This window comes from Mobula birostris, chromosome 7 (genome assembly GCF_030028105.1).
Source record: "Mobula birostris isolate sMobBir1 chromosome 7, sMobBir1.hap1, whole genome shotgun sequence".
Classification (NCBI taxonomy): Eukaryota; Metazoa; Chordata; class Chondrichthyes; order Myliobatiformes; family Myliobatidae; genus Mobula; species Mobula birostris.
The window spans coordinates 152,998,685-153,017,636 of record NC_092376.1 but is presented as its reverse complement, the minus strand read 5'-3'; the positions used below and the strand labels follow the sequence as shown (position 1 = coordinate 153,017,636).

Sequence of the window (18,952 nt, the reverse complement as noted above, 5' to 3'; positions counted from 1 at the left end):
GAAAGTCATGTATAAGAAAGGCATTAATAAGATAGATGAGATTGATTAATTCACATTTGGCATTCTTTGAATTCCAGTATTTCACTTGGAATGTTTAATTTGTATTAGGTTGTACTATAGCATTTTGGCTAATCAAATGATGTGATGGAAGGCACCTGAAGAAAGGAAAGATAAAAACTTATGATAAATAAACAATTACGTTGTAGAAACATAGAAAACCTACAACACAATACAGGCCCTTCAGCCTACAAAGCTGTGCCGAACATGTCCTTACCTTAGAAATTATCCAGGGTTACCCTTAGCCCTCTGTTTTTCTGAGCTCCATGTACCTGCCCAGGAGTCTCTTAAAAGACCCTATCATATCCACCTCTATCACTGTCGCCGGCAGCCTATTCCATGCCCTCACCACTCTCTGTGTTTTTTAAAAAAAACTTACCCCTGACATCTCCTCTATACCTGCTTCCAAACATCTTAAAGCTGTGCCCTCTCAGGCAAGCGATTTCAGCCCTGGGAAAAAAGCCTCTGATTATCCACACGATCAATACCTCTCATCATCTTATATACCTCTTATTAGGTCACCTCTCATCCTCCTTCGCTCCAAGGAAAAAAGGCCCAGTTCACTCAACCTATTCTCTTAAGACAGGCTTCCCAATTCAGGCAACATCTTTGTAAATCTCCTCTGCGCCCTTTCTGTGGTTTCCACATCCTTCCTGTAGTGAGGTGACCGGAACTGAGCACAGTACTCCAAGTGGGGTCTGACCAGGGTCCTATCTAGCTGCAATATTACCTCTTGACTCCTAAACTCAGTCCCATGATTGATGAAGGCTAATGCACCGTATGCCTTCTTAAACAGAGAGTCAACCTGCACAGCAGCTTTGAGTGTCTTATGGACTCAGACCCCAAGACCTCAGATCCTCCACACTGCCAAGTGTCTTATCATTAATATTATATTCTGCCATCATATTTGACCTACCAAAATGAACCACCTCACACTTATCTGGGTTGAACTCTATTTGCCACCTTTCCCTCAACCTATGTTTGTTCAGTGGCTTCACCTGGAATAGATTTGCCAAAGCATCTTATGGTGAAGTTATGCAACACACAGCAGACTGCCTCAAATCTGAAGACCTTCTACTAGCCTCATTCAGTGGGGCTTTGGCGTGGAGCTGATGCTTGAACATACTGAATACCAGTTCTACAGATTCTTATGGCTGCACTCTCTCCTGATATGCTCCATATATGCCTGAATTATGAACTGGAATCATGTCATTTAGTTGCAGATGGTTTTTAATATTCAAATACAAATCGCACAGATATCTACAATGCAATGAAAGTACTGTTACTGTTTTGGGGATATTTGCATTTATCACGTCTGTTCAGCAAATTTATTAGTGTTGAGGAAAAATCTAGTTGGATGAATGTATGTGCCGTATGGCACTTAAAAAAGAATAATGTTGTAGTGAATGGGCTTCAGATTAATATAGCAGGTATAAAAGACAATCTTTCAGGTCCTGGTTTCCTGCAAATTCTAGCACCTTCAATGTTGCCAGGAAGCATCAAACATGGGATAACAAATAATTACTGGTTGAAATTTATTAGTACCTAATCTCCATAATGACTGTTGGGGAATAGCTAATTTTCTGCTAATAAATAAATGTTCTGTGGTGTAAGGTGAACTTGGGGAGTTGGTTGCAACACACACAAAATGCTGGAGGAACTCAGCAGGGCAGGCAGCATTTATGGAAAAGAGTACAGTTGATGTTTCTGGCTGAGACCCTTCAGCAAGTCTCGGTCCAAAGCGTCGACTGTACTCTTCTCCATAGAAGCTGCCTGGTCTGCTGAGTTCCTCTGATATTTTGTGTGTGTTGCACTGATTTCCAGCATCTGCAGATTTCTCTTGTTTGTGATTGGGGAGTTGGTTAACTTGTTCAGCGATAAGTTGCTATTGTTGCTGTCACACCTACATTGCACATGGATTCTAGTCCTTTCTCAATACCTACAGTGGGTGATACTAGTGTCGTTATCAATATGTTAGCTTTGTAACTTGCATTGCAACTGTACACTTGTGCAATGCCATATCTGAACCAATGTGGCATTTGTAGTACCCAAACAGCAAATGATATGCAGCTGAATTTTGCAGCCAGTTTGAAGTTTGCTCATAGTTGGTTCTGATTTTTAGAAAACTTAAGTTACCTGGTGTTGGGTGCACTCAAGTCTATCATAGTTAGCCCAGGAGTAAATGTCCAATTCAGCCCGAGTAACAGAAGAGTTCTATGTCAGAGTAATGTTGCTTTTTCCTTTCATTTCTTTTGCAAGATGTTGTAATATCTTAAGAGAATCCACTGTTTGGGTTGCCAGGAGCTCATTTTGTTTTGGATTCTTCCAGTAAGCACAGTTCGAGGTTCCTAATTCTTCAGCCTAAATTGGTGCATGAAAGCATTTCTTGCCATTTGACACTTGCAATGCTCATTGTGCAGCTTCTGTGCCAATTTATTCTGTCACAGTATTACTGGCTTAGTTGCCTTAGAGTCAGACTCAGGCTTAGAGGATTTTGTTATCTCCACTTAAGAATGCTAAGTACGGGTATTTAAGTTGAACTAACAAAACTGACTGCATTCTTAGAATGTATTCCTTAATGAAACCTTTTGGTCACCAATTTAATTTGAGAGGAGCATAATATACTAATGCCGACTGGTGGCACAGTGACATCAGCGCCAGACTCCGGAGCGAAGGTTCCCAAGTTCAAACCCAGTTGGGCCGCTCCCAGGCACGCTTTCCATCTATGATGGGTTGAGTGTCGAGCTCGCAACTCGGCCTCGTAAAAGAAAAGACTGCGCTGTGAGAAGGACATAGGGGACCACTCACAGAATCCTTCCTCCAAGACAACCACTTGAAAAAGTGGTCGCCGAGGCGCTGGCAAATTATGGCACACAAAAAAAAATATACTAAGTGAGCACATATTAATGTTAGGTAAACTGAATTTTATATTACCTTGGATAAATGAGGACATCAACTTAATTTTAAAAATCATTGATTTTTGATGTGGCATTATGACTACAGATTCCTTTGACTAATGCTTAAAGATGCTTAATTTGAAATGTCATGTTGATATTCGATGAAGTAATCTATTGCTGGCTTAAGGAATCTAAAATACCACTGCAACCTTTAGCATTATGTTCTAATGACATCACACTAACATCACACTTACACAAAGGCTTTTGATTTGTATTAATTTAAAAGATTCAGAGTTTCTTCTATACCTAAAGTAAAGAGATTTTTAAATGTGCATGAAGTGGCCATTTGATATTGCTACCTGCAGGGAAATACTGAGAAGAGTTTTGCCAATGGACCAGATTGTATTTTGCAGATTGGGATACTTGTCAATTTCCAGTTCACAATTATCATCATCTGTTAGACTGTGTTCTAAATTATGTCGGTTGAAGCTTGGTCTCAGGAGAAATGACAGTCGAAAATCCTTATTTATGTTGCAATAAGTTGTAATCCTTTTTCATTCCAAATGAAACATGGATAGATTAGGCTGTTAGCTTTCTAACATGGAGGTGTGAAAGATAAAATGATGAAGCAACTTCAGACAGGAAGAAGTATTGTTCATACAATTAATCAAGTTAGGGTATTGATTCCAATTAAATTGATGTTATACTGCATAAACAAATGCTGAAGGATGATACTGTCACACAAAATACTCAGTGGTGATAAAAATACACTGGTTGCTGGTTTTATAAGCATAAAATACTTAATAACATTTTTATTAGCGTACTGGACACTCCACATGTTTTTCATGTTCTCTTTGTATCACCGGAGATGTAATAGTGAAAGGCTTCTACTTATCTCTTTGTTTCTTCCTGACGTTTGAATATTATTAATTAACTAGTGATACTGGATTTTATCTTTTGGATTTCAGTGACTTAGGAGAATCTTTGAAACTAGAGTAATGTTTTCATTTACTTGATCTTAAACTAACTAGTAGTTTAATTTCCTTGCAAACGAGCACCCCACCTTCAAGCTACATTGTTTATATTCAGTGCTTTAAAAATCAAAGGAAATGATGTCAAAATCCTTATTGAGTCTGATATGAGTTTAGCATTCCTGGAAACTTGACCTAGGGCATTCCACATTCACTCAATCTTTAACACAATGATCACGATTAAAACTTGTTAATATGTTCAGTAAAATTCCTTGGGGGAAAAAGAAGTAAAATATATCAATAATGTTACTTTCACTAACATATCTTGAGTATAATCTTTAGGACAAGAAATAGTTAAGATTAAATATAAATTTTAACTAGTTAATTTGTTTTCACTAAGATATCCTAAAAATTGTTTCTTCTGTGAATTGTCATGTAAACGTCAATGTTCCACACTACTCTTCCTGAAGTTTCTAATTATGGATGGCTGGATAAGCTTCCTGTTGCTTTGATTGGTAGCAATGAGATCAGATTCCTCTCATCTCAGCTGTATGCCTCTCCTAAAGGTTAAGCGGGAAAAAAAGCATCTTCATGCCCTGCTGAGAAAAAAATTAAAATACATCTTCCAGTAGTAGCCATTACCCAGTTGGCTTATAATATTTAAATAAACAGGAGAGTATTTATTCAGACAGTGCTGGAATTGAAAGAGATAAACAGGCTGCTTGAAGACCTGCAGATCTCTGCAGATGCTTGTAAAAACAGTATCTGCAGAGACAGAAGGTGGAAGTTGGTGTTTCAGGTCAAGACCCTAAATGAAAATTCAGCATATCTAAAGTAGTTTCCTATATTTTTGGGTGGGGTGGAATGAAGTTGGGAATAAATCTATTTCTAGATTCATATAACCTGCATAAGCTTGTATTTCCTGTATGTAATCCTCTTTACATGATTAATGCTGCTGATAATTGTGATTGTTTATTGAATTCCCCTGTCACTTTTAAAGAGTCATTTAGTCTTGCTTTCTAAATGATAATATTTGCGCCTGTTTTTAGTATTGAGCCAAAGCTTTTAATTAATGATAGAGTATTCCTCTTATATAAGGTTTCGGAGGATTGGAGGGTTGCGGATGTTGTTCCCTCATTCAAGAAAGGGAGTAGAGATAGCCCAGAAAATTATAGAGCACTGTCTCTTACTTCAGTGGTTGGTAAGTTGATGGAGAAGATCCTGAGAGGCAGGATTTATGAACATTTGGAGAGGCATAATATGATTAGGAATAGTCAGCATGACTTTATCAAAGGCAGGCCGTGCCTTACAAGCCTGATTGAATTTTTTGAGGAGGTGACTGAACACAGTGATGAAGGTAGAGCAGTAGATGTAGTATATATGGATTTCAGCAAGGCATTTGATAAGGTATCCCATGCAAGGCTTATTGAGAAAGTAAGGAGGCATTGGATCCAAGGGGACATTGCTTTGTGTATCCAGAACTGGCTTGCCCACCGAAGGCAAAGCGTGGATGTAGATGGGTCATATTTTGCATGGAGATAGGTGACCAGTGGTGTGCTTCAGGGATCTGTTCTGGGACCCCAACTCTTCGTGATTTTTATAAATGACTCGGATGAGGAAGTGGAGGGATGGGATAATAAATTTGCTGATGACACAAAGGTTCGGGGTGTTGTGGATAGTGTGGAACGCTGTCAGAGGTTACAGCAGGACATTGATAGGATGCAAAACTGGGCTGAGAAGTGGCAGATGGAGTTCAACCCAGATAATCAGAATCAGGTTTATTATCACTGGCATATGACATGAAATTTGTTAACTTAGCAGCAGCAGTTCAATGCAATACATAATCTAGCAGAGAGAGAAAAAAAATAAAGTAAAATAATACATAATAAACAAGTAAATCAATTAGGTATATTGAATAGATCTTCTAAAATGTGCAAAAACAGAAATACTGTATATTAAAAAAGAGTGAGGTAGTGTCCAAAGCCTTCAATGTCCATTCAGGAATCAGATGGCAGAGAGGTAGAAGTTGTAAGCTACTGCCCAAGGTGGAGGTGACTAGATTTACAACTTTCTGCAGCTTCTTTCAGTCCTGTGCAGTAGCCGCTCCATACCAGATAGTGATGCAGCCTGTCAGAATGCTCTCTCCAAGGTACCACTCCAGAAGTTTTTGAGTGTGTTTGTTGACATGCCAAATCTCTTCAAGCTCCTAATAAAGTATAGCCGCTTTCTTGCCTTCTTTATAACTATATCAATATGTTGGGACCAGGTTAGATTCTCAGATATCTTGACACCCAGGAACTTGAAACTGCTCACTCTCTCCACTTCTGATCCCTCAATGAGGATTGGTACGTGTACCTTCGTCTTACCCTTCCTGAAGTCCACAATCAGCTCTTTCGTCTTACTGATGTTGAGTGACAGGTTGTTGCTGTGGCACCACTCAACTAGTTGGCAAATCTCACTCCTGTATGCCCTCTCATCACCACTTGAGATTCTACTAACAATGATTGTATCATCAGCAAATTTGTAGATGGTATTTGAGCTGTGCCTAGCCACATGGTCATGTGTATACACAGAGTAGAGCAGAGGGCTAAGCACACACCCCTGAGGTGCACCAGTGTTGGTCATCATATGTTATCACCAATCCGCACAGACTGGTTTTCCGGTTAGGAAATCGAGGATCCAATTACAGAGAGAGGTACAGAGGCTCAGGTTCTGCAACTCCTTTATCAGGATTGTGGGAATGATGGTATTAAATGCTGAGCTATAGTTGATGAACAGCATCCTGACGTAGGTGTTTGTGTTGTCCAGGTGGTCTAAAGCTGTGTGGAAAGCCATTGAGATTGCATCTGCCATTGACCTATTGTGGCAATAGGCAAATTGCAATGGGTCCAGGTCCTTGCTGAGGCAGGAGTTCAGTCTAGTCATAGCCAACCTCTCAAAGCATTTCATCACTGCCGATGTGAGTGCTACCGGGCGATAGTCATTAAGGCAGCCCACATTATTCTTCTTTGGCACTGGTATAGTTGTTGCCTTTTTGAAGCAAGTGGGAACTTCTGCCCATATCAGTGAGAGGTTGTAAATGTCCTTGAATACTGTGAAGTGTTCATTTTGGTAGGTCAAATATGATGGCAGAATATAGTATTAATGGTAAGACTCTTGACAGTGTGGAGGATCAGAGGGGTCTTGGCGTCTGAGTCCATAGGACACTCAAAGCTGCTGTGCAGGTTGACTCTGTGGTTAAGAAGGCATACGGTGCATTGTCCTTCATCAATCGTGGGATTGAGTTTAGGAGCTGAGAGGTAATGTTGCAGGTATATAGGACCCTGGTCAGACCCCACTTGGAGTACTGTGCTCAGTTCTGGTCACCTCACTACAGGAAGGATGTGGAAACCATAGAAAGGGCGCAGAGGAGATTTACAAGGATGTTGCCTGGATTGGGTAGCACATTTTAAGAGAATAGGTTGAGTGAACTCGGCCTTTTTTCCTTGGAGTGACGGAGGATGAGAGGTGACCTGATAGAGGTGTATAAGATGATGAGAGGCTTTGATCGTGTGGATAGTATGAGGCTTTTTTCTCAGGGCTGAAATGGCTAGCACAAGAGGGCATAGTTTTAAGGTGCTTGAAAGTAGATACAGAGGAGCTATTGGGGTAAGTTTTTTTTTTGCAGAGAGTGGTGAGTGCATGGAATGGGCTGCTGGTGACGGTGGTGGAGGCAGGTACGATAGGATCTTTTAAGAGACTCCTGGATAGGTACATGGAGCTTAGAAGAATAGAGGGCTGTAGGTAACCCTGAGTAATTTCTAAGGTCAGGACATATTGGGCACAGCTTTGTGGGCCGAAGGGCCTGTATTGTGCTGTGGGTTTTCTATGTTTCTAACATGTATAAATTTAAAAGATCTTGCATTAGCAATATATTTAGGAAGTCCATTGAATTCTGGTTTATTGGTCCATCACTTAATCAGGGCAGCTGTTAATTTGGGACAACTCTTCAAGAAAAAAAACTAATTGTAAAAATTGCCTTTGTTTATTTGGGACATTCTGCTACTTAACTGGGACAAGAGACTGTTGTTGAACTGTTTCTAACTAGCATCAGTCACGTGAACTACACCATGATGAGAGCCAGCAGTTTTAAATAGTGTCAATTGCATGTATTTGTGTTTAAAAAGTAGTGATTTTTGTCACTGATGGAGCCAGTAGTGAGAGGAGTGGGGTTGGCACACTGAGCCAGGAGAGGATAGATCCAAGCAGATGGAGGAAAGTAGCAGATGGAACCAGGTGAGGGAAGGTAAGGGTGAAGGTAGAGATGGCTGCTGGAGAATAATAAGTGTTTTGGAATCTAATAAGGAAAGTAATGTGGAAACCATTAAGAGAGCATTGAACTGCAGATGGGACCATATTGAGTGTGAAAACCATGTTGAAAAGTATGGGGGAGTAGGTGCATGGAACCATGAGGGGAGGGTGATGAAAATGAGTGTTGGGGATTGGAGGGGGTAGGGAGTTATGGGAACAAAATGGGCAGACTGGAGGTTGATTGGAAGGAGAGAGGGGTGGTGTGGAGAAAAACACAAATAGTAAACTTTACTGAAAATGGTAACAATTTGTGGTTAATACCATTGGGTTGTAGACTACCCATGCAGATTAGAACTGTGTTCTTCCTCTAGCTTGGGTCGGGCCTCACCCCGCTGCGGAGAAGGCTGGGAGCAGCAAGATCAGGCACAGACTAGGTGACAGATTTGCTGAGCAGCTGATCTATCAATGAGCTCAGTGCTCGAACACATGCTATTTCACTGCCCTTTCCCCTTCCACACTGATCTGTCCATCCTTAGCCTCCACTGCCAGGGTGAGGCTCAAGGCAAACTGGAGGAACAATACCTCATATTCCACCTGACTAATCTACAATGTAATGCTATGAATACTGAATTTTCCAACTTCAGGTAACCCCTACCTTGTGGTACATTCGATTGTGTGTGCAAGTGTTTCCAGCATCTGCAGAATTTCTCATGTTTATGACCTACAACCTCTACCTCCTGTTTTCTACTTCCCACTATTGACACAGTTCAATAACAGGTTTTTTGTTGTATTTGGTCCCATCTGCCTTTTACCTTTCCCAGTGGTTCTTATTATCATCTTCTTTACCAGATTCCAGCACTAGTTGCCTTTGTGTTCCTACATCACCCAACCCCTTGCACCCCCTTTCCCCAACCGGAATCCATCTGTTCTTTGTTGTCATCCATGTAACATTCAGCTACCGATGTCTTTCAACTCCACTTCCATTACCTGGCTCCATCTGGTCTTTGCTTCACTTCGTTCATCCACTTCACCACTATCTCACCACTTTCCCTCTCCTTTTATATTGGCTAACTTCTTCCTCCATTCTCAGTCCCAATGCAGAGTCTCAGCCTGAAACATTAAATTCCTTTCCACCAAAATTTTTACTGTATCTGCTAAGTTCCTCTAGCAAATCATATATATGATAAGTCAAAATATTTATTAGCAGATCACAACATGCATAGTCAGACGGTTCCTCTTACTAAAGCCTACTGTTCTTGGAATTATCTTGGGTAAAATGATGTTCAAAGAGCCTATGAGTTACTCTGTCCCTAATGTTAAGACCGGTGGCCCAGCTGTTTCTGCCCTTGTACAAACCTCTTCTTTGCCCACTACTCCAAATATCCCAAGATTATCTCCTTGGTCTTAACGCATTCCCTTTGAGCTTGTGGGAGACTTCTACCTGAAAGAATAGTGCAAGGATAATAAAGGTTAAAGTGAACAAGATCAATAATGTCATATTAATATTGCTTGATTCTGTATCTACTGAGGTAATGTAAAGCTTTGGTAATTAGTTTATGATTGCAAGTGAATGGAATAATTCTTCTTTGGACTATAGACAGAAAGTGGAGATGGAAAAAAAGAAAGTAATAGTGTTAAAGCCGGCTAAGGAAGAGCCTGGGCTGTGGTCATTGGGAATAAAGTAACAAGTGTTGTTGAGACTGAGGAATGAGGTATAAATATAGGTTTCAAAGTTTAAATGGTGGGAGAAGTTATGAGTAGACAGGAAGAAATCAAATCAGAGGTAGAGGATGGTAGGTTAAATTTGGTAGTGTAAGCCACAGCTTAGTGCAGGTTGCTGATGCATTGCATCCTCCTATTGCTTTGATCTGTTAATTAAATTAACGTAATCACACATTGTGTTTCTGATGAGCTTACTTAACCAAAATCTGACTTTACACAAATTCTCCTAGACATTTTCTAGCATTTTTCAAGTCACTGCTACTACTATTACTATTAATAATAATACATTACTCTGTGGTATTCATAAATGATTTGATACAGTATGCATTCCATTTGTTTAATCATGAGTAGTGATAGGATGATTATTCAAAGGAACAATTATTGAAAGTATGTGTAGAGTAATATGTTCAAGTTCAAGCTCAATTTATTGGCATTTCAACCATATACACATATACCCCCAAACAAAGCACCGTTCCTCTGGATGAAGGTGCACAACACAGTATATATAACCCACACACAACACAACAATAAAGTAATATTACCACAACTAAGTTAACAAGTAATAATGTGCATTAGATAATATAGGTGGTTTTAGAAAAAACAATGCTCTGACTTCGACAGATCATCTTGGGGTTCTTAGGAATGGAACCTTTGCATAACTAGGGGACTGCCGGCAAAACAAAAACAAATTGCCTTTTCCAGCTATTTCAGCTATATGTTAATATGAAAATAATTCTGAATATCTAAAACTTGATGATGGTTTCAAAGCCCTTTAGGTGATCATTAAAATTTAATTGTACTATTTCAAATTATTGATTCTTAGAAAGAGGTTGGCAGATTCAGCATATGGGGGAATACACAGGAATGTGGCAAAACAAAGTGTCATTCCTTTGAAATGAAGAAAGTCTAAGTTGTGTTCAGTTATGATTGTAATGGTATGAAAGCTGATGAATAAATTTTTAACATAGCATATTATTCCAAGTTTATCGATTTAAGCCTGCATTCATATCTTAAATGTTTTGTTAATGCTGAGATACCAACAAATATTTTCAGTATCTTGAGAAGTTTAATTTAAAACAGCTCCTGATATTATCACATGCAGTGTAAGTCTGCTTTACGTGCAGAAGAGCAGACTAGATTTTTACTTAATCTTTAAATTATAGAGCAGTAAACACAATAGTCTTAAATTTGACTTGAGCTTAATCCGTCTGCAAAATTAATTGTGTAAGAGCAAGTTAATGTTAGCTCACCTCCTTTCATAGAAAATAAGATAGTTTGTAATTAACTGCTCTCAACTATGCTAAATCAATTTTTTATAGTTTATTTTGTTTACATTATGTTCTGAACCCATCATAGTTCAAGGGCAATTAGTGTTCTTGTCATTAATGTTGAGATTCTAAGAAAAATGAATAAAATAATACCTTTTCAAGAAATTATGACCTAGATCATATGCCTTTTTAAAATATTGCAAGTGCTTTAAAATCTGTGATTAAGTACATTTGACTGGATACCAGAGTATGTTTTCTATTTTAGGTAAGTGACATTAACATTTCCATTGACATCAAATAAAGACCATTTCAATTAAAACCCTGTTTTAAAAATTATATCAAATAAAACCAAATTTAGTCCTTCTGTGAAAAGTGCCATTTTGTGCTGTATCAGAGCAAAAAATTCAGTTTCATACTGAATCTTAAAAACAAATATTATAAATCAAAATAATCAAAAATCCAGTTCAATACGAGGGAAAAATGTATTTGGCATCAATATTGATTAGTGCTGAACGATAGCAGAAAATTTTTAATCGGTACTGGTTTTATTATTGACGCTACTGAATGATTTGAATTTCATGTCTTCTGACAATATTAGTATGTTGTTTTATATTTAACATTTCAATTGAAACAATTTTTTTCAGAATCAGATTCACTGAATAGTCTTTGTTAATTTGTCCCTTTTAAAAAAGGATGGTACGTGAAGTTACTCAATGTTCAGTCACTATCCTTTATAACAATCTTTTGACTAACAGAATCAACCAAATGAAATCACAGGGATTTGTACCGTAAATTTTCATACAAGGCAGAAGTAAAAACACAAAAGTATTCTACAAGCTAATGTTCACTGATTCAACATGAAAAAAATAGCTTATGCTTCTAGATCTAATAATTATACGCATTGAAACTTCACAAAAAATCTTAATTATCATGCAGACCAGTCAATGTGGAAATTACATTTATTAAAATTGCTTATAATTCCATTGTATGGACACTAATTATTTTAGCACAGCGGTCCCCAACCACCGGGCCGCGAGGAAGCGATATGAGTCAGCTGCACCTTTCCTCATTCCCTGTCATGCCCAGTGTTGAGCTTGAACGCACATGAGGTCATTACCCATGCGTCATCCATGTCAGCACGGGAAGGAGATGAGCTCCTCCAGCTTGTAAATGACGACGGGCTGAAAAGTATGTTTGACATAACATCTCTGCCAGCATTCTGGATCAAAGTCAAGGCTGAATATCCTGTGATAGCCACGAAAGCACTGAAGACGTTGCTTCTATTTCCAACATTCTTCTGCAAAGCGGAGTTTTCTGCAATGAATGCAACGAAAACTAAATTGCAGAATAGACTGGACATAAGGAACCCCATTCGAGTATCGATGTCTCCCTCGATGGGACCATCTTGTTGCAGGGAAACAAGCCCAGGGCTCCCACTGATTCAGTGATATTGGTGTGTTGCCATGATTTTATATGTTCATACGGGGAAAATATGTGCTGTGTGTTTAATATCCAAATGTTACTTAAAATGTTATGATGCTATTGACTTATATTAACCATATAACAATTACAGCACAGAAACAGGCCATCTCTGCCCTTCTAGTCCGTGCCGAATGCTTCTCTCACCTAGTCCCACCGACCTGCACTCAGCCCATAACCCTCCATTCCTTTCCTGTCCATATACCTATCCAATTTTTCTTTAAAGGATAATATGGAACCTGTTTCTGCCACTTCTACTGGAAGTTCATTCAACACTTACTTCACACACCCCTGATAATTGACTTATCACTATATTCATGCGAGGAAAATATGCACTGTGTGTTTAATATTAAATTCGTTAGATAAACCCTTTTAGAAATGAAATTGAGTGTGTTAGCCACTTATCAGTGATATTCCAGTCATGATTAACACCCCTCCCCCCCGAACAGAATCGCCAAAAACGATTTGCAGAGAAAAAAATCGGCAGGTACACGCATGCACACTGGTGCCCGCGTGAATATTGTCAATATTAAACTGGACCGCAGTGCAAAAAGGTTGGGGACCACTGTTTTAGCAGACTGGGAAGAAAGCTACTTTGAAACATAGTTATGACAAAGCATTAAATATAACTTATAATAGCCTACTTTCATTTCTCAGCAAGCATAGTAAAAATATTTATTAGTTCTCCACTAACATTTGTATAAACCCACAGCCACCTAAACTTCACTTCTTCCAACTCTATCTCTTGTAACGATTCTGTCCCCTACTTCCACTTTCTCCATTTTTGCATCTGCTATCAAGATGAGGCCTTCCATTCCAGGGCATCTGAAATGTCACATTTCCTTCATTTCTTGGTCATCTCCTCTCATCTCACCTCCCTCTAAACAGGACAGTGATAGAGTTCCCCTTGTCTCCATATCCAACATATTCTTCATCAATTCTGTCAGCTGCAGTGAGATCCCATCACCAGGCATATCTCCTTCCCACCCCTTTCTGGTTTCCATAGGGATCATTCTCTCTGTTCATCCCTCACCACCCGTCTCTGAATGGCCTCTGTTACTTACCACTGCATAAGCAGGAGGTGCAAGACCTATTTCTGCATTTCATTTTCTATCACCATTCAGGGATTTAAACAACTCTTCTAGCTGAGGCAAAGAATCACATGCACCTTCTCTAACCACATCTACTGCATTCCATGCTCCAGATTTGCAGAATACCTGTACTTTATCTGGAGGGACCATCCTAAGCTCCCAGATGCATACCATTTCAATACCCTCTTCCCATTTCGATACTGACTTGTCCATCTGCTGCATTCTCCACAGTCAGTGAGACTCAACACAAAAACTAAATTAACAGGACCTTATATTCTGTTTACATAGTTTCAAATCATTGGTATAAACATAGAATTTTTTAATTTCAGGGTTCATTCAGTCCTTTCAGGTGAGGCAAAACTTCACCTATGAGTCTGTCAGGGTCATCTACTGTATCTGGTGCTTCCTATGTGACCTCCTTTACATTGGTGAGACCCAGTATAAATTGGGGGACCACATAGTTGAGCACTTATACGCCATCTGCAAAAACAAAAAGGAATTTCCCAGTAGTCAGTCATTTTAATACTATCCGCATTCCCTGTTTGGCATGTTGGTCCAGGCAAGGATGATGCCACTCTTAGGTTGGAGGAACAACACCGTATATTCCATATAGGTAGCCTCCAACCTGACAGCACGAACATCAGTTTCTCCTTCCAGTAGTTTTTTGTTCTTTTCTCCTTCCCTCCTTTTCTATTCCCTTCTCTAACCTCTTACTCTGGTCTCCTCATCTATCATCTCTCCCTGGTGCCCCTCATCCTTTCCTTTCTCCATGGTCCACTCTCCTCACCTTCTCCAGCCGTTTGCCTTTCCAGTTATCATCTCCCAGCTTCTTACTTCTTCCCCTTTCCCCCACCAGTCTGGCTTCAACATTCACCTTCTGGCTTGTCCACCTTCCGCTTCCCTCTCCTCCTTGTTCTGCATCTTTCCCCTTCCTTCCAGTCCTGATGAAGAATATTGGCCCAAAACATCAACTGCTGATTCATTTCCATCAACGCTGCCATCCTCCAGCATGTTAAATCTTGTGTGTGTTTCTCCCTCCCCCAGCAGTCCCCACCCTCATCTCTCCTTCCAATCGTCTGCTGGTCTACCAACCTAGTACCCACACAAACCCGTGTTTCTCTCCATCTGGTTGTGGTTTTATCTTCTGTTCACTTTTCGTCTAATGATTCCCATTATTTTCTTCCTTGTTTATCAGATTCCAAAACTCTTTGGCTTTGTGTCTCTGCTTATCAACCTTCTAGTTATTACTACACTCACCTTCCCTCCCAGCTCGATCTGCAGTTTATTTTTGTCTTCCTCCGTCTATCATTCATTTGTCTCCATCTCCCATCTCCACTCTGACCTTTTGCTACCTGGCTTGATATTCCTGTTATCCCACACCCTTCCTCAGTCCACCAAGCAACTACTGGGCTCTGTCTCAGCATTCCCCCTTTTCTCTTTATACTGGCTATTGTCTCTCTGCACTCTCAGTTCTGAATGCAGGGTCTCAACCCAAAATGATGACAAATTCCTTTTTTCCATGGATGCTGTTGACCCACTGATTTCTTTCAGTGTTAGTTGCTGACTAATATTTAAGTTGAAATCTAGAATTCAGAATTTTTATCATATTTTAGAAAGCTATGAATAGCTCTGCCCTCCCCTTACCTTTGAGTGGAAAATTCACTCATTTATCGTCAATGGACTGTTTTTTGAGGTGTGCGTTAGACATGCAGTTCAATAAGTCTCTGAGCTTATCATAAGAAATGTTTTATTTGAATAATTAGATACCGATATTTTTAGTTGTGTTTAAGGACATGAATAGTCAATAGTTTGACTGATTTTTTTCTAATTATTTGAGGATTATAATAAGGAAACGATGTAGGAGAACTGTGTCACTGGTGTCTTTAGATTCCCAAAAGCTATTTGACAAGGTGTAGGAGGCTGGTACACTAATAAAAATACCATGGTATTGGAGGAGGTATGTTAGAATGGATTAAAAACAGGTTATTTTCTAGAACAAGAGAGTCTCTTGGTTTCAGGTCACAGGCATAGTTGAGTCTGGAGCTTGGAATCAGGGGGTCTTAGGGACCTGCATACATAGCAGGGAGCTCTGTTCGGTTTAGAACTTAAACCTCTGGTTTTCAGTTTTTCCTGGTTCCTAGATGCTCTTCATGATCATTTCACAAAGGTTCCGTTTATTATCGAAATGTACAAATCTGAAATTCTCCAGATTGCCACGAAAGAAAAAAAAAAGAATGGCAGCACGAACATCAACCCAAAATCCCTTCTCCCCACACAAGGAAAGAAACAAAAATAGAACAGGCACATCGACCCCCAAATCCTCCTCCCCTGCACACGAAAAAAAAGGAAGACTGGGTGAAAAAGACATAATATTAAATAAAAACTAAGACTGAAAAAAAGTCTATACTCCAGGTCCATATCCAAACTGCAGAAAACCTGGGTAACATTCTCTGGGCACAGTGACAGACCTTTCTGTCTCTGCCAATAGAGTGATCACATCAGCAATCAAAAGGTAGTCACTCATCTCTGGTAGCAGAGTGATCAAAAGGCAGTCTCCCGTCTCCAGTAGCAGAGCAATCTCACCATTGCTTAAAAAGGCAGGCAGCTGGCGCTCACCTTTTGCATTCGCGTTGATGTTTCAATCTCCCTGGTTGCTTTAATTGATGAACAATGGAAGCTTTATTCAGCGAAATGGAGTCAAACATTGGCTTGCACCCTGTCCTGCAGCCTTCCTGCCACGAGTTTCACGCAGACTGCCTCAGGAGCACTGAAACACACAAACGATCTCCAGACTTCAAATCACAGGCTTCAGCAGTTCCAGAATCCCATTCAAGATGGAAAAACATACGTAAAAGACATAAAAGAAATGATATATATGGTTTCATAATCTATCCAGAAGATGTCGACTGAAGAAGAGTCGCACGCAGGCACCACGGGCCACGTTTTTAATAATTAGTTGGTAATCCTGGAGTCTCCAGCTGCGATTGGTAAACCTGGAGCTCTAGTGAGCAGCTAGATTGGGCAGAAGTGGGGCTTTTGTGATAGCACTGGTGGGACAAATGGACCCATCCTGCGGAGATCATTGTTAAATGGTTGATATCTGTCACATAATGGAGAAAATTTGATCTTTTCATTTGCATGAGCAAGGAAGCAGATGAAGAAGATCCCACAATAGATTGGTCAATGCCAGCTTTATTTCTCTAAAGTAGATTTTTTTTAAAAAAAATTAATGTACTTTAATATGGGCATATATAAATTACATGCAAATATTTATTTTTTACAGGCTACAGAGAGTGAAATGGGGGATGTGGATCTTACTGGTCTTCCGGAAACAGCTGTAGATTCTGAAGAAGAGGAAGAGGATGAAGAGGACATTGACCGTGCCTCTGATCCATTGATGAGCAGGGATGTTGTTAGGGAATGTCTGGAGAAAGATCCTGCAGACCGAACTGATGATGACATTGGTACAATTAAGAGAGATTCTACTTCTACTGTCTTCCATTTTAGTCTTACCCATTGCTTGATTCTATTGTACACTTTTTAGTGGTTTCCAGACGGAACTATTTGAATACTGAGCAAAAAGATCCTGCAAATTTCATTTCTTTACAAAATGTCAGTCAAGGTTGAGAGGAGATAGAACAAACCTTGCCCACTACTTATGATTTCTTACTTTGGCAGGTAACTGAATCCCACCTGTCATAGTTGCCTGTCAAACCATCAGTGTGCCTTTAACATTCTGAATTATTTATAAATTAAAAATTAATGAAACTGTGATAGAATTAAAATAATTTTTTTTAAAAGTAAAATATTCTTACTATAATGTCCTGTGTGATAGGCTTGGTCTATTGGATTCAGGGTGAGGTAGCCACTTGGATACAAAATTGGCTTGATGGAAGGAAACAGTGTGTTTGTTAAAGGTTACTTTTTTTAAGATTCGAGGTCTATGGATCAGTTGTAAGTTATGGGAAGTGGTTCTGGATCCACTTTTATTTGTCAGCTATATTAACAATTTGGGTGAGAATGCAGGTAGCATGATTAGTTAAGATTAAAGATTATGATTAGCTTTATTTGTCCTGTGTACAATGAAACAGGAAAATATACAGTGAAATGCGTCTGCGTTAGCAGCCAACAATGTGCAGCCTGCAAATGTCGCCATGCTTCCAGTAGCAACATAGCATGCCCACAGCTTAAGCCTAACCTAGTAGACAAAGATAAGGTAGTGAAGGAGGTGTATGGGATGCTTGCATTCATCAGCATTAAATAAAAGATCGGGCATCATGTTGCATCTGTACAGGACATTGGGGAGTCTACATTGGGAACATTGTTTGCAGTTCTGGTCACTATACTATAGGAAGGATCTGATTACACTTATAAGAGTGCAGAAAATATTGAATAGGATGTTATTGGGGCTCAAGGGTTGAAGGAGAGACTGGATCTGATTTCCCTGGAGCAAAAGAAGCTGAGGGGTGATTACATAGAGGTTTATAAAATCAAGAGGAACAGATAAGATGGATGGGCAGTCTTTTCAGAGTACAGGAATTGAAATCTAGGTGTACACAGGTTTGGGATGAAGAGGGATCAGGGAACCTGACTGGTGAGTGTTTCTATGCAGAGTGGTGAGTATCTGAAGCAAACTGTCTGAGGTAGGTAACAGGTACAACAATAGGTAAGTTTTAGAGGGATATGCATGCTAGTAGGACTAGCTTAGGAAGACATCTTTCTCTTTTTAAATCTTTATTAATTTTCAAAATTATAAACTCAATAACAAAGTTGGTACAAAGAGATTGGAATACTGTTAATCAGCATATACAAAAAGGATTTTAAGTAACATAGGTATAGTAGACTTCCAAACTCATAATGAAATCAGTCATAAAAGAAATAAAATGAAAAAATATATATAAACAAAAAAAATCCCCGAAGGAAAAAGAAAAAATAAACAAAAAAAAAACAGAACAAAACAGGGCTAGACCAATATCTTGAATCAGACACGTTCAGTAATGTCATCAACTCTGCTCCTTTATTCATATAATTTAAGTTTAAAAAAAAGATTCGGAAAGGTCAGATTACATCATGTGAAAATGTTACATAAAAGGTTTCCAAGTTTCTTCAAATTTAACCAAAGGGTCAAAAATATCACTTCTAATTTTTTCTAAATTTAAACTTAATATAGTTTGAGA

The 18,952-nt window shown here is 39.2% G+C and overlaps 1 protein-coding gene across 9 annotated transcripts in view; it reads left to right on the top strand.

Moving 5' to 3' along the window:
- The window catches only part of LOC140200510 (rap guanine nucleotide exchange factor 6-like), a 397,383-nt gene that overhangs the window by 266,101 nt on the left and 112,330 nt on the right, over positions 1–18,952 (top strand). For all 9 annotated transcript variants that reach the window (XM_072263951.1, XM_072263945.1, XM_072263944.1 and 6 more), the window contains one exon: positions 17,059–17,239. In XM_072263951.1, coding sequence (XP_072120052.1) covers positions 17,059–17,239 — 181 coding nt within the window. The remainder of the gene's footprint in view (positions 1–17,058; positions 17,240–18,952) is intronic.